The sequence below is a fragment of the Moschus berezovskii genome, chromosome 10, assembly GCF_049115385.1.
Source record: "Moschus berezovskii isolate FMDL1 chromosome 10, NW_MosBer_1.0, whole genome shotgun sequence".
NCBI classification, from domain to species: Eukaryota; Metazoa; Chordata; class Mammalia; order Artiodactyla; family Moschidae; genus Moschus; species Moschus berezovskii.
Window position 1 is genome coordinate 76,456,507 of NC_142469.1, and position 12,621 is coordinate 76,469,127.

General features: G+C 39.7%; 1 protein-coding gene across 7 annotated transcripts in view; it reads left to right on the top strand.

Moving 5' to 3' along the window:
- AKAP7 (A-kinase anchoring protein 7) overlaps positions 1 to 12,621 on the top strand; it is a 130,313-nt gene that overhangs the window by 48,190 nt on the left and 69,502 nt on the right. For all 7 annotated transcript variants that reach the window (XR_008686854.2, XR_016038437.1, XR_008686852.2 and 4 more), the window contains exon 6: positions 1,326 to 1,438. Coding sequence is in view for 3 of the 7 variants with exons in the window: in XM_055432883.2 (XP_055288858.2) it covers positions 1,326 to 1,438 (113 nt within the window). In the remaining 4 variants the exon portion in view is untranslated. The remainder of the gene's footprint in view (positions 1 to 1,325; positions 1,439 to 12,621) is intronic.

Genomic DNA, 12,621 nt, shown 5'->3' on the forward strand with positions numbered 1-12,621 from the left:
GCGGGTCATGTTTTCCTGTTTGTTATGTGCCTGTTTGTCCAATATCAGGCACTTGTGGGATGCTGGATGGTTTTGTCTTTCTATAGTTATACTTGGGCTTTGTGCTGGGACACAACTAAATTACTTTGAAACAGGTTTTTCCTCTAATATTTGTTAGGAGTCACTAGAGCAGTACCAGACCAGAACTCATTTTTCCTTTCCACTGAGGCAAAATCCTTAGATTATTCTTCCCAGTGTCCCATGCATCTTGAGGCTTTCCAGTCTGGCTGATGGGAACAGATACAATTCCTGATCTTGGGTGAGAGTTGGCAGTGTTCTCTCTAATCCTTTCAAATGTTTGTCAGCTTCAGGTAGTTTGCTCATGTACCCATGCTGGTCACTTCTCTGCTCAATCCACTAGGGGGAGCCTTTGCAGATCTCTTGAGTTTTCTCTCTGGCACTCTGCCCCATGAGCTCCAGATGCCTTGGTCTTTCTACTCTTGGCTTTTTTTTCTGAACCTAGTGTGATGACTGGGCTCCATCTGGGTTTATCTTCCCTGAACAGGAGCCTAGACACCCAGGGATGTAAGCTGGTCAGTCAAAGGGCTTACCTTGTTTTTTTCTCACCTCTAAGGGATCACTCACCTTCACCGCCAGGTGTATCTTGCAAACCATTGTTTCATATATTTTGTCCTTTTATTTTTCGATCATTTCAGATGGGAGGGTAAATCAGATTCCTGTTATTCTATCTTGGTTAGAAGCAGAAGTTTTGGATATGAGGAGTTACAGATAAACTAGTCCTTTATATATATAGGCACCACTGGGATATTGCATGAAATCAGCATCATATCAGTCAGTTATTTTATTTATTAAATATTTCTTTTTCCAATTGTTGCTTTTGTGTGCTTTACCCAAAGTTTTTTTTTTTTTAATGTATGTTTTTAAATCTTTAGTTGGAGGTTAATTGCTTTACAGAGTTGTGTTGATTTTTGCCCTATGCCAGACTTTGACATTATTGCAGATTTAACTGTCATAATGTATCTGTCATTATACAAGTTGTATTTTTTCCTCTCTTAAAAATAATATCTCAAGCCAGTTTATTATTTCATTATAGAATAATTTATTTTTTGAGTTGCCATTTTTATGATTAAAGACAGCCACAGTAGCATTTTTTGCTTACCTTTTAATTTTATTGGAGTATAGTTGATTTACATTGTTGTAAATCAGTTAGTTTCAGGTGTCCAGCAGAGTGATTCAGTTATACATATATTTATTCCGTTTTAGATTCTTTTCTCATATAGGGTATCATATAGTAGCATTTTTATGCTTCTTTTTATTTTCTTCAGATGCTGCAAAAAGGACGTTTCAAGAAAAAGGTATCTTGGCAGGAGAAAGCAGAACTTTTAAGCCTCATTTGACCTTCATGAAATTGTCCAAGTCACCATGGCTCCGGAAGAAGGTGAGTGGACATTTTATTATCAGTCTTGTTTTACCACCCGCAGCATGAGTGACATTCGTAGTGGTTTTTGACACCCCTGCCACTGTTGCTCCTGGGAGTCCAATTGGATTTGGTTCCAACTCCCAAGGATGCTGAGTTGGTTCATGAGGCTTCATGGAGGGCATTACTGCTGTCTCCTCCTTTGCCTCTCTGGCTGTTAGCGGCACGCTCTGACCATCACTTAACTGCTGCTTCATCTGTTGCCACATCTTGCCTCTTCCCTTGAAAAGCCTTGGGGGGTGGAGCCAGAGTTGGGTTTTGCTGCGTTCTTTTCTTCTGATTGTTTGCAGCCTGCTGCCTTCAAAGCTTCCTCCACTGGCCTGCGTACACTGGTGCTGCTCCCTGTAGCTGGGTTCTTCAAGGTGGGACATGCTCTCCCCTCCCCCCTTTTATGTAGCTCTTTCGAAGTTTCTACAAAGCCACTGCTCTTTCAGCAGTTGTCTCCACTGAGGGTGTGGAGCAGGAATTGCAGGGACTGGGCAAGAGAGTAGCAGAAGGGCCGCCCTCCCTAGCTCAGTATTTGAAATTACTTCTCCCTGGGAATGGTCAGCAGCGACACAAGCCAGGGAACATGTCTTTTGACTTCCCCATCTCGGGGCGACTTGCTGCCTTCCTAAGCCGTTGCCTCCTCCTCCCTCAGAGGCTGGAGGCACCTTGAACTTTTATCTGGAGTCACAAGCAGTTCTCCTGGAATCCTAAGGGCACCCTTCCTTGTTTCTCCCATTTCAGCCTAGGGAGGTTGTCATGCGAATTAAGGCATCTGCTGAGCTGCTCTAATGTACCAGAGTTTTGGAGATGGGCATGCAGATTAGTCTTTGCTCCTGCTCTCCATAACCCTTTGCTGCAGTTCGGACTGATTTGCAGATCTGTAAAGGAAGGTCATGTTTATTAGTAAGTAGATCTTTTTTCTAAATTCGACACAGTTTGTATTTAATGTCTGTGCTCAGAAAATCTTTTTGGTCCTGTAAAACATGTGTTTGGGTGGTTGGCCATCCTGTAGTTATGAGTTTACTACAAACTTTAGTAAAAATCACCCTATCCCCCAGTATCTTGCATGTCTTTTTTCCTATGCTCAAATTAAATAATAACTATTTTACATACTATTCCAGAATATTAAGGTAGAAATAACTTGTGTAAATCATAGATTTTGGAATTAGGAATGATCAAAACTGACGAAACTTGTAGACTGACAGTTGATGCTTTTACTCGTCATCTTTTTCTTGTCTTGCTTTCACGTGGATTGTCCTCTTCCCAGTGGTTTCAGACTTAATCCCAGAATGACAAATCAGTGGTGAAGGTAATACCCACATTTCAAAATGTTTCTGTCTTTATTAACTTTGAAATGAGAGCACCCAAGGACGTTTATCAAAGGGGTGCTTAAATTAACTCTGGAATTTATATTTCGACATTTCAGACTGCATGCATTTTAAGTGATTTCTTGACAGCTGATTTCACGAAATCTGCTCCTTAAGGGGATCTGAGACTCAGAAGTTAAGTGGCTGAAATGAGATCACACTGTTCTCAGTTGCAGAGCCCCTTCCAGAATCTATTTTCCTCTCTCAGCACTAATTCTCTTCTGGGTTTTCATTCTGGGTCCACTCATTTACAAGGGTGAGCCCGTTGATGAAGTCAATAATGGAGTGTATTACCAACATTCAGTTTACTTAAGGTTGATAATGAAATAAAAGGGGCAGGGAAGAGGGATGTTGAATAATTTTTTTTTACTCACATTAAGAAGTTCATGTCATTTTAAGTACTTATATTTTAAAAGTTATTTTAATTATAAAAGTGTTAGATGAATATATGCTCACTGAAAAAAAATCTAACTACATACAGACCTACAGAGTGAAAGATAAATTTTTTTCCCTCATCACCAATTTCTCACTCCCTTACTCTCAAGATCATTTCTCTCTTTTAGATACCATTACTAGTATATCCTTCTGGCCTTTTCTTACTCCCTGCAAACATATAAAGAAACTCTTCTTCAAATTTCCTGATGTGGAACTTCTTCTGCTACAGTGTGGTATTCTGGTTCCCAAACTAGAGAAATAAGTTTTCTAACTGAGATTCTGGGAAACATAAGACTTTTTTTTTTTTTTTGGACAATTATATATTTTCCTAACACTAGGAGGCATTTACATATATATGTTAGTTGTCCATATTCTTAGTTTCATGAAATTCTAGTGGAATATATCTCATAAGAGACTAGTAAAAGTAGTATGCTTTTTTTTTGACTGGGCTGTACAGCTTGCGGGATCTTAGTTCCCTGACCAGGGATTGAACCCATACCCTCAGCCGTGAAAGAATGGAGTCTTATGCACTGGACTGCCAGGGAATTCCCTTGAAAGTAGTTTTGTATATCTTCAAACTGTTTTGATTATCACTATGTTTTCATGAATGAAGCCTCAGAAAAGCATCTTTAAATTATTTTGTCTCTGAAATATTTAAAATTCAACTTGTTTGTATCATTTCTTCAGAGTATATTTGTTTCATGTGGTTAGCCTCTTATTTAGGTCAGTGCTTTTTATAATGCTTTAATTTGGGTTTATTTTTCACACTGAGTGACCTTGTATTGGTATTTCTGTGATTTGACATTTCAGGAACTGGTTTGTTAGAAGTGTATGCTAACACTTGGTGGCAGAAGAAGACCAGTTTCAAATCAAATATGCATCTTAAGGCGGATCCAGATTCTTCAAGAAATAAATGCAATCTTTTCATGAATAGAACCGTTGTTTTTAATCATAAATTATTTTCTGGACTTCTTAGATATTTTTCCTGAGTTATAACTCTTTCAAATTACTAATATAGCACTTAAACTATCAAAGCTATAGGTTATTAATTGGCCCTTTCTTATAGCAGTTTTTCACAAAGTCAGACAATGAGAGAACTTTAGAATGAAAGAAATGATCTTCTTTGAAATTGTTTGCTCCCTTTTTCACTTGGACTGGTTTTTTTTGAGTGCAGAGTTTGATATGCACATAGCTAAGGGCAGCGGGGTAGTTATTGGACCCTATGATGATGAGGTTGGGGAAAGCAGGGAAGATCCCCTAGAGAAGGCCATGGCAACCCACTCCAGTATTCTTGCCTGGGAAATCCCATGGACAGAGGAACATGGTGGGCTACAATCCATCAGGTCACAAAAGTTGCACATGACTTTGAATGCACACAGCAAAAGAGGGCCTGCCAGGTTGCACTGCAGCTGTCTTCTGTTCTGAAGAAGGCACTTTAGGTGCCCTTGGTAAGAGCAGGCTTTTATTATTCCAGACAAAAACTGGTCTTAGAAATATCCTTGGTATAAGTTAAGGCAAGTCTGATTCACAAGATGGCAGAGTAGAAGGACATGAGCTCATCTTCTCCTGTGAGAACTTCAAAATTGCACCTAACTGTTGAACATCCATCGACAGGAGAATGACTGATCACTTGGATCACAGCCTTGTCTAACTCAATAGAACTATGAGCCATGCCATGTAGAGCCCCCCAAGATGGACAGGTCATGGTGGAAGGTATTGACAAAATGTGGTCCACTGGAGAAGGGAATGGCAAACCTCTTTAGTATTCTTGCCTTGAGAGCCTCGTGAACAGTATGAAAAAGCAAAAAAGATATGACATTGAAAGATGAACTCCCCAGGTCAGTATGGCCAATATGCTACTGGAGAAGAGTGGAGAAATAGTTCCAGAAAGAATGAAGAGGCTGAGGCAAAGTGAAAATAGCACTCAGTTGTGAGTGTGACTGGTAATGGAAGTAAAATCCGATACTGTAAAGAACAAGATCGCATAAGAACCTGCAATGTTAAGTCCTTGAATCAAGGTAAATTGGAAGTGGTCAAACAGGAGATGGCAAGAGTGAACACTGACATTTTAGGAATCAGTGAACTAAAATGGAATGGAATAGGTGAATTTAATTCAGATGACCACTGTATCTACTACTGTGGGCAAGAATCTCTTCAAAGGAATGGAATAGCCCTCATAGTCAACAAAAGAGTCCAAAATGCAGTACTTGGGTACAATCTCAAGAATGACAGAATGATCTCTGTTTGTTTCCAAAACAAACCATTGATTATCACAGTAATCCAAGTCTATGCCCCAACCACTAATGTTGAAGAAGCTGAAGTTGAATGGTTCTCTGATGACCTACAAGACCTTCTAGAACTAACACCAAAAAAGATGTCCTTTTCATCATAGGGGACTGGAATGCAAAAGTAGGAAGTCAAGAGATACCTGGAGTAAAAGCCAAGTTTGGCCTTGGAGTACAAAATGAAGCAGGGCAAAAGCTAACAGAGTTTTGCCAAGAGAACACACTGGTCATAGTAAACACCCTCTTCCAAAAACACAGGAGATAACTCTACACGTGGACATCACCAGATGGTTAATACCGAAATCAGATTGATTATATTCTTTGCAGCCAAAGATGGAGAAGCTCTATACAGTCAGCAAAAACACGACTGGGAGCTGACTGTGGCTCAGATCATGACTCCTTATTGCCAAATTCAGACTTAAGTTGAAGAAAGTGGGGAAAACCATTGGACCATTCAGGTATCACATAAATCAAATCCCTTACAATTATACAGTAGAAGTGACAAATAGATTGAAGGGATTAGATCTGATACAAAGAGTCCCTGAAGAACTATGGACAGAAGTTTGTAACATTGTACAGGAAGTGGTGATCAAAACCATCCCCCAAAAGAAGAAATGCAAAAAGGCAAAATGGTTGTCTCAGGAGGCCTTACAAATAGCTGAAAAAAGAATAGAAGTGAAAGGCAAAGGAGAAAAGGAAAGATATATCCATCTGAATGCAGAGTTCTAAAGAATAGCAGGGAGAGATAAGAAAGCCTTCCTCAGTGATCAATGCAAAGAAATAGAGGAAAAGAATAAAATGGGAAAGACTAGAGATCTCTTCAAGAAAACTAGAGATACCAAGGGATTATTTCTTGCAAAGATGGGCACAATAAAGGACAGAAATGGTGTGGACCTAACAGAAGCAGACGATATTAAGAAGAGGTGGCAAGAATACACAGAAGAACTGTACAAAAAAGATCTTCATGACTCAGATAACCATGATGGTATGATCACTCACCTAGAGCCAGACATCCTAGAATTCAAAGTCAAGCGGGCCTCAGGAAGCATCACTATGAACAAAGCTATTGGAGATGATGGAATTCCATTTGAGCTCTTTCAGGTCCTAAAAGATGATACTGTGAAAATGCTGCACTCAATATGCTAGCAAATTTGGAAAACTCAGCAGTGGCCACAGGACTAGAAAAGGTCAGTTTTCACTCCAATCCCAAAGAAAGGCAGTGCCAAGAATGTTCATACTAATGTGTAATTGCACTTATTTCACACGCTAGCAAAGTAATGCTCAAAATTCTCCCAAGCCGGCTTCAACAGAATGTGAACCTCGAACTTCCAGAAGTTCAAGGTGGATTTAGACAGGGCAGAGGAACTAGAGATCAGATTGACAACATCTGTTAGATCATAGAAAAGCAGGAGAGTTCCAGAAAACATCTGCTTTATTGACTATGTTAAAGCCTTTGACTATGTGGATCACAGCAAACTGTGGAAATTCTTGAAGAGATGAGAATACCAGACCACCTTACCTGCTTCTTGAGTATTCTGTATTCAGGTCAAGAAGCAACACTTACAACTTTGGAACAACAGACTGGTTCCAAATTGGGAAAGAAGTCTGCCAAGGCTATATATTGTCACTTTGCTTATTTAACTTATATGCAGTGTTCTTGCCTGGAGAATCCCAGAGACGGGGGAGCCTGGTGGTCTGCCGTCTATGGGGTCGCACAGAGTCGGACACGACTGAAGCGACTTAGCAGCAGTAGCAGCAGCAGAGTACATGATATGAAATGCTGGACTGGATGAAGTACAATCTGGAATTAACATTTCCAGGAGAAATAGCAATAACCTCAGATATGCAGATGACACCACCCATATGGCAGAAAGCAAAGAGGAAATGAAGAGCCTCTTGATGAAAGTGAAAGAGGAGAGGGAAAAAACTGACTTAAACCTCAACATTCATAAAAGGAAGATCATAGCATCTGGTCCCATCCCTTCATGGCAAATAGATGGGGAAACAATGGAAACTGTGAGAGACTTTATTTTCTTGGGCTCCAGAATCACTGCAGATGGTGACTGCAACTATGAAATTAAAAGACCCTTGCTCCTTGGAAGAAAAGCTGTGATCAACTTAGCATATTAAAAAGCAGAGACATTACTTTGCCAACAAAAGTCCGTCTAGTCTAAGGTATGGTTTTCCCAGTAGTCCTGCATGGATGTGAGAGTTGGATCATAAAGAAAGCTGAGCACTGAAGAAATGATGCTTTTGAACTGTGGTGTTGGAGAAGACTCTTGAGAGTCCCTTGGACTGCAAGGAGATCTAACCAGTCCATCCTAAAGGAGATCAGTCCTGGGTGTTCATTGGAAGAACTGATATTGAAGCTGAAACTCAAGAACTGACTCACTGGAAAAGACCCTGATGCTGGAAACATTGAGGGCAGGAGGAGAAGGGGACGACAGAGGATTAGATGGTTGGATGGCATCACTGATGCAGTGGACATGGGTTTGGGTGGACTCCAGGAGTTGGTGATGGACAGGGAGGCCTGGTGTGCTGCAGTCCTTGGGGTTGCAAAGAGTTGGACATGACTGAGCAACTGAATTGAACTGAACTGACGTTAAACAGGTTGTTTCAGTAGCCTATTCCTGAATCTCCCAATGCCTAATAACTTAAAATTTTTAGTTGTTTTTGAGTCCCTTTTCATATTATCAAGTGTACTTAGTTCTGAGGCTATAATATGGAATTCTGTTTGGATTTTTCTTAGTTAAAAATCAATAAATGAAGAAAACACAACACAGTATCTCTTTTTGTTTTTTTTTTTTTAAAGCTTAAAAATGTAGTGAAATCTACTGTGAGATGGAATTGTAATTTCTTCTGAGAGTCTAGGTGCCATTAGTCAACTGTGTCATCTATTGTGTGTCAGAGCGCTATATATAGCATCTGGCTTCAGTCTTGTTTCTAAGGCGTTTTTCAGCCTCATGCTGTTCTGTTGTCTGTTTCTGTATTTTGAGATAAACCTAAGTATGCTTTTTAATTGTTTAAAAATTGGAAATACTGTCTTCAAAGATAGACTCACTAAATGTTCATTTGTAACCTTTCAGTAATTTATACATCTTCGAACACTGAAACATATAGGACATAATAAGCAGAAAGCAAAATTATTTTTAAGGAAGAATTCTGGGATTTCAGTTCAGTTCAGTTGTTCAGTCATGTCTGACTCTTTGTGACCCCATGAACTGCAGCACACCAGGCCTCCCTGTCCATCACCAACTCCTGGAATCCACCCAAACTCATGTCCATCGAGTTGGTGATACCATCCAACCATCTCATCCTCTGTTGTCCCCTTCTCCTCCTGCCCTCAATCTTTCCCAGCATCAGGGTATTTTCCAGTGAGTCAGCTCTTTGCATGAGGTGGCCAAAGTATTGCATTTTCAGTTTTAGCGTCAGTCCTACCAATGAACACCCAGGACTGATCTCCTTTGGGATGGACTGGTTGGATCTCCTTGTAGTCCAAGGGACTCTCAAGAGTCTTCTCCAACACCACAGCTCAAAAATAGCAATTCTTTGGCACTCAGCTTTGTTTATAGTCCAACTCTCACATCCATATATGACCACTGGAAAAACCATAGCCTTGACTAGATGGACCTTTGTTGACAGAGTACTGTCTCTGCTTTTTAATATACTATCTAGGTTGGTCATAACTTTCCTTCCAAGGAGTAAGTGTCTTTCAATTTCATGGCTGCAGTCACCATCTGCAGTGATTTTGGAGCCCAGAAAAACAAAGTCAGCCGCTCTTTCTACTGTTTCCCCATCTATTTCCCATGAAGTGATGGGACCAGATGCCATGATCTTAGTTTTCTGAATGTTGAGCTTTAAGCCAACTTTTTCACTCTCCTCTTTCACTTTCATCAAGAGGCTTTTTAGTTCCTGTTCACTTTCAGCCATAAGGGTGGTGTCATCTGCATATCTGAGGTTAATTATAATTCTCCCGACAATCTTGATTCCAGCTTGTGCTTCCTTCAGCCCAGCGTTTCTCATGATGTACTCTCCATATAAGTTAAATAAGCAGGGTGACAATATACAGCCTTGGCGTACTCCTTTTCCTATTTGGAACCAGTCTAACTGTTGCTTCCTGACCTGCATATAGGTTTCTCAAGAGGCAGGTCAGGTGGTCTGGTATTCCCATCTCTTTCAGAATTTTCCACAGTTTATTGTGATCCACACAGTCAAAGGCTTTGGCATAGTCAATAAAGCAGAAGTAGATGTTTTTCTGGAACTCTCTTATCTATATTAAAATATGAATGTTCCCTCTATCTCAACTATTACTATTAGTAATGGGGAACATTTTTGTCAAGTCATTTTTAGACATTTTGAGACCTCTGTTGATTTCATGTTTCTAGTCAAGGACAGAATGGAGCATAATGATCTTATGTGAAATTGGCAAGCCCCACAGAGGGTTGATTATGGTTAAAGGCAAAATGGAACATATGATCAGGAAAATGTAAATTTTATTCCAAAATTGTGTTGATGTAAAATTAGCTTGTATAATAGGTAACAGCTAATTGCCAACCCACCTGAATAGTCACATAAATGCAAATCAAGCTAAGATTATTTGAATGATAATAAGATTTTTCTCTACCGGTACAGAGTGGTCAAACTCCACTGGCCAGTCACCTCTTGTTAACTATAATTAACTGCATAATAAAAGAAGGTAAGGCTATATTTTCCTTGAGAGCCCCATTTAGCCAGAAGTGTAACTAGTTTTAGATGATGCCTAAACAAGTTTATACTGGAGTTTTATTTCCAATCCTAAATATGAACGGATTTATTTTGACCATTCATTTGAACCATATTCTCCCAAGGAAAGGTACCTCAAAAATAGAATAATACTAAATTGCTCAGTTCTTCCAACTGATTAGCCCTATAAATTAAAGATGAATAATATTGTTGTTTTCTCTTTGCAAGGGCAAAACTTCACATTATCTGTAGTTAAAGACTTAACAAATCTAGCTTGTATCACCAAAGGGCAGTTGGGGTTCTTTCTCTGTAACCTACCTGATAGCACCATTTTGTATATTTAATATCTGTTTTACTTTTGACTGTGCTGGGCCTTCCTTTCACGGGCTTTCTCTAGTTGCGGAAAGCAGGGCTACTGTTTAGTTGGAGTGTGCAAGCTTCTCATCACGGTGGCTTCTTTCGTTGCAGAGCACGGCTCTTAGTGCATGGGCTTCGGTAGTTGTAGCATATAGTTTCAGTTGATTTAGTGCATGGGCTTAGTTGCTCTGTGGCATGTGGAATCTTCCTGGACCAGGGATCGAACCCATGTCCACTGTATTGGCAGGCAGATTACCATCCACTGTACCACCAGGGAAATCCAGCGTTTTTAATTGTTAGTAAACTCTGTGACACCATTTTGGAGACCCATCTTTAAGGCCTTCTAAGTACAGCTGTGTCTTTACGTTGACCTCAAGCCGATGGCCAGTGTGTGAAGGTACTTTTCAAAATTCCTTCCTTGGCTACAGCCTTCTCTACGGCTGATTTTGATTCTGATTTGTTACATGACTTTATTTAGAGCAGAACATTTCATTCAGAGTGGTTTCAATTTTGTCTCCAGCACAGCTGTGGGGTCTGAATCAGCCATTACCTGGGAGAATGTTCTGTGACTTTGTCTAATGGTCTTGGACCTTCAGCAGCATCCCCCTTCCCCCACCTTCATACCCCATCCTGTTTTCATGACTTGCTCCCTTTGGAGTCCGTCTTGTTCCTCATCCTCCCTGACCTATCCTGATAATCAGAGAATTGTAAACAGGACCTTGTGCTCTTGAATCTCCAGTGCAGATATTTCTAGAACTTAATTCAGAGGAACCAGATGGGAGCAGTAGTCTCCTGGTAATTAGCTGAGTGGATATGGAAATCATGTGAAACATAACTTCCCAACAGAATGTAGCTTTCTACCAGGTGTATCCCTGCAGGCATGTGCTTAAATTGTACACAGTGGGTATGAGGTCTACATGCAGGGAATGGTGTCAAGTTTGGCTGGTCGAGGTTTCCTGGGTGAGGAACATACTAGGTAGAGCAGAAAAGCAAGTGGAACATGCCAGTGTTCATGATCTTCGACAAACTATCATGCCAAGGTTCCCTGTTTCTTATTAGTAGTTTTTATTTTTGTCTACTAAACCCTCTTTATTTTAATAGTCTGGAAGTGTTTCTGAAATTTTCAAAAGATCTTTTATTTTTAAAATCTCTAAAAGAGAAAATTATGTGAAAATTACTGGCTGGCCTGACACCTTTTTTTTACTGTACTTTTTTGGAGAGCAAAATATAATAGAGTATTTGTATATTATGCTGGCTGTGAGTCCATTAGAAGAAGTGTGTAATCCTTTTATTTATTTATTGGCTATTGCCTTGTGTCTTGAGGGATCTTAGTTCCCCAACCAGGAACTGAACTCTGGCCACTGGACTACCAGAGAATTCCTATAACCCTTTTAATTTGTATTTCAAGAGTTTACCTAGGGCATTTTTCCCAATTAAAATTTAGATTGTTTTAAATGTCAAAAGAAAGACTCCAATGATTTTATTGGAGTTTATTTAATCCAATAATTTTACTATATAAAATTATTTTATACAGTAATATGTGTCACATTGCAAATGAAAATGTATGAATATATTTCTTGCTCTACCTGGGAAGAAATATTCATTTTGAAATTGGTGTAAGGGTTAGACATGATTTCTAGGACATATATTTAATGATGGTTAGATATCCAGTTATTGTTTTTTTTTTTTCCTATCTCCTTTTATCTAATATGATATCCAGGGACTGTCTCCAGCCAAATTAAGTGAAAAGGCTTCTATCAGTGAACACCTATCTCCCTTGTCCATTTCCTACCATGTAACCCACTTAGTGTGAATCTTGGTGTCATTATTTCTTTCCCATTCCTTAGCTTAGTTCTTGTCATATTTGCTTGTTGGGATACCTTCCTGTGAGGAAGGGGCTTGGTTGCAAGTCGTGTGCAGGGAATATGCCTGGAGAGTTGAAAGAGGATGAGTTAGGGGAAGTGAGGTATTCTCTGAGAACGAAGAGAGG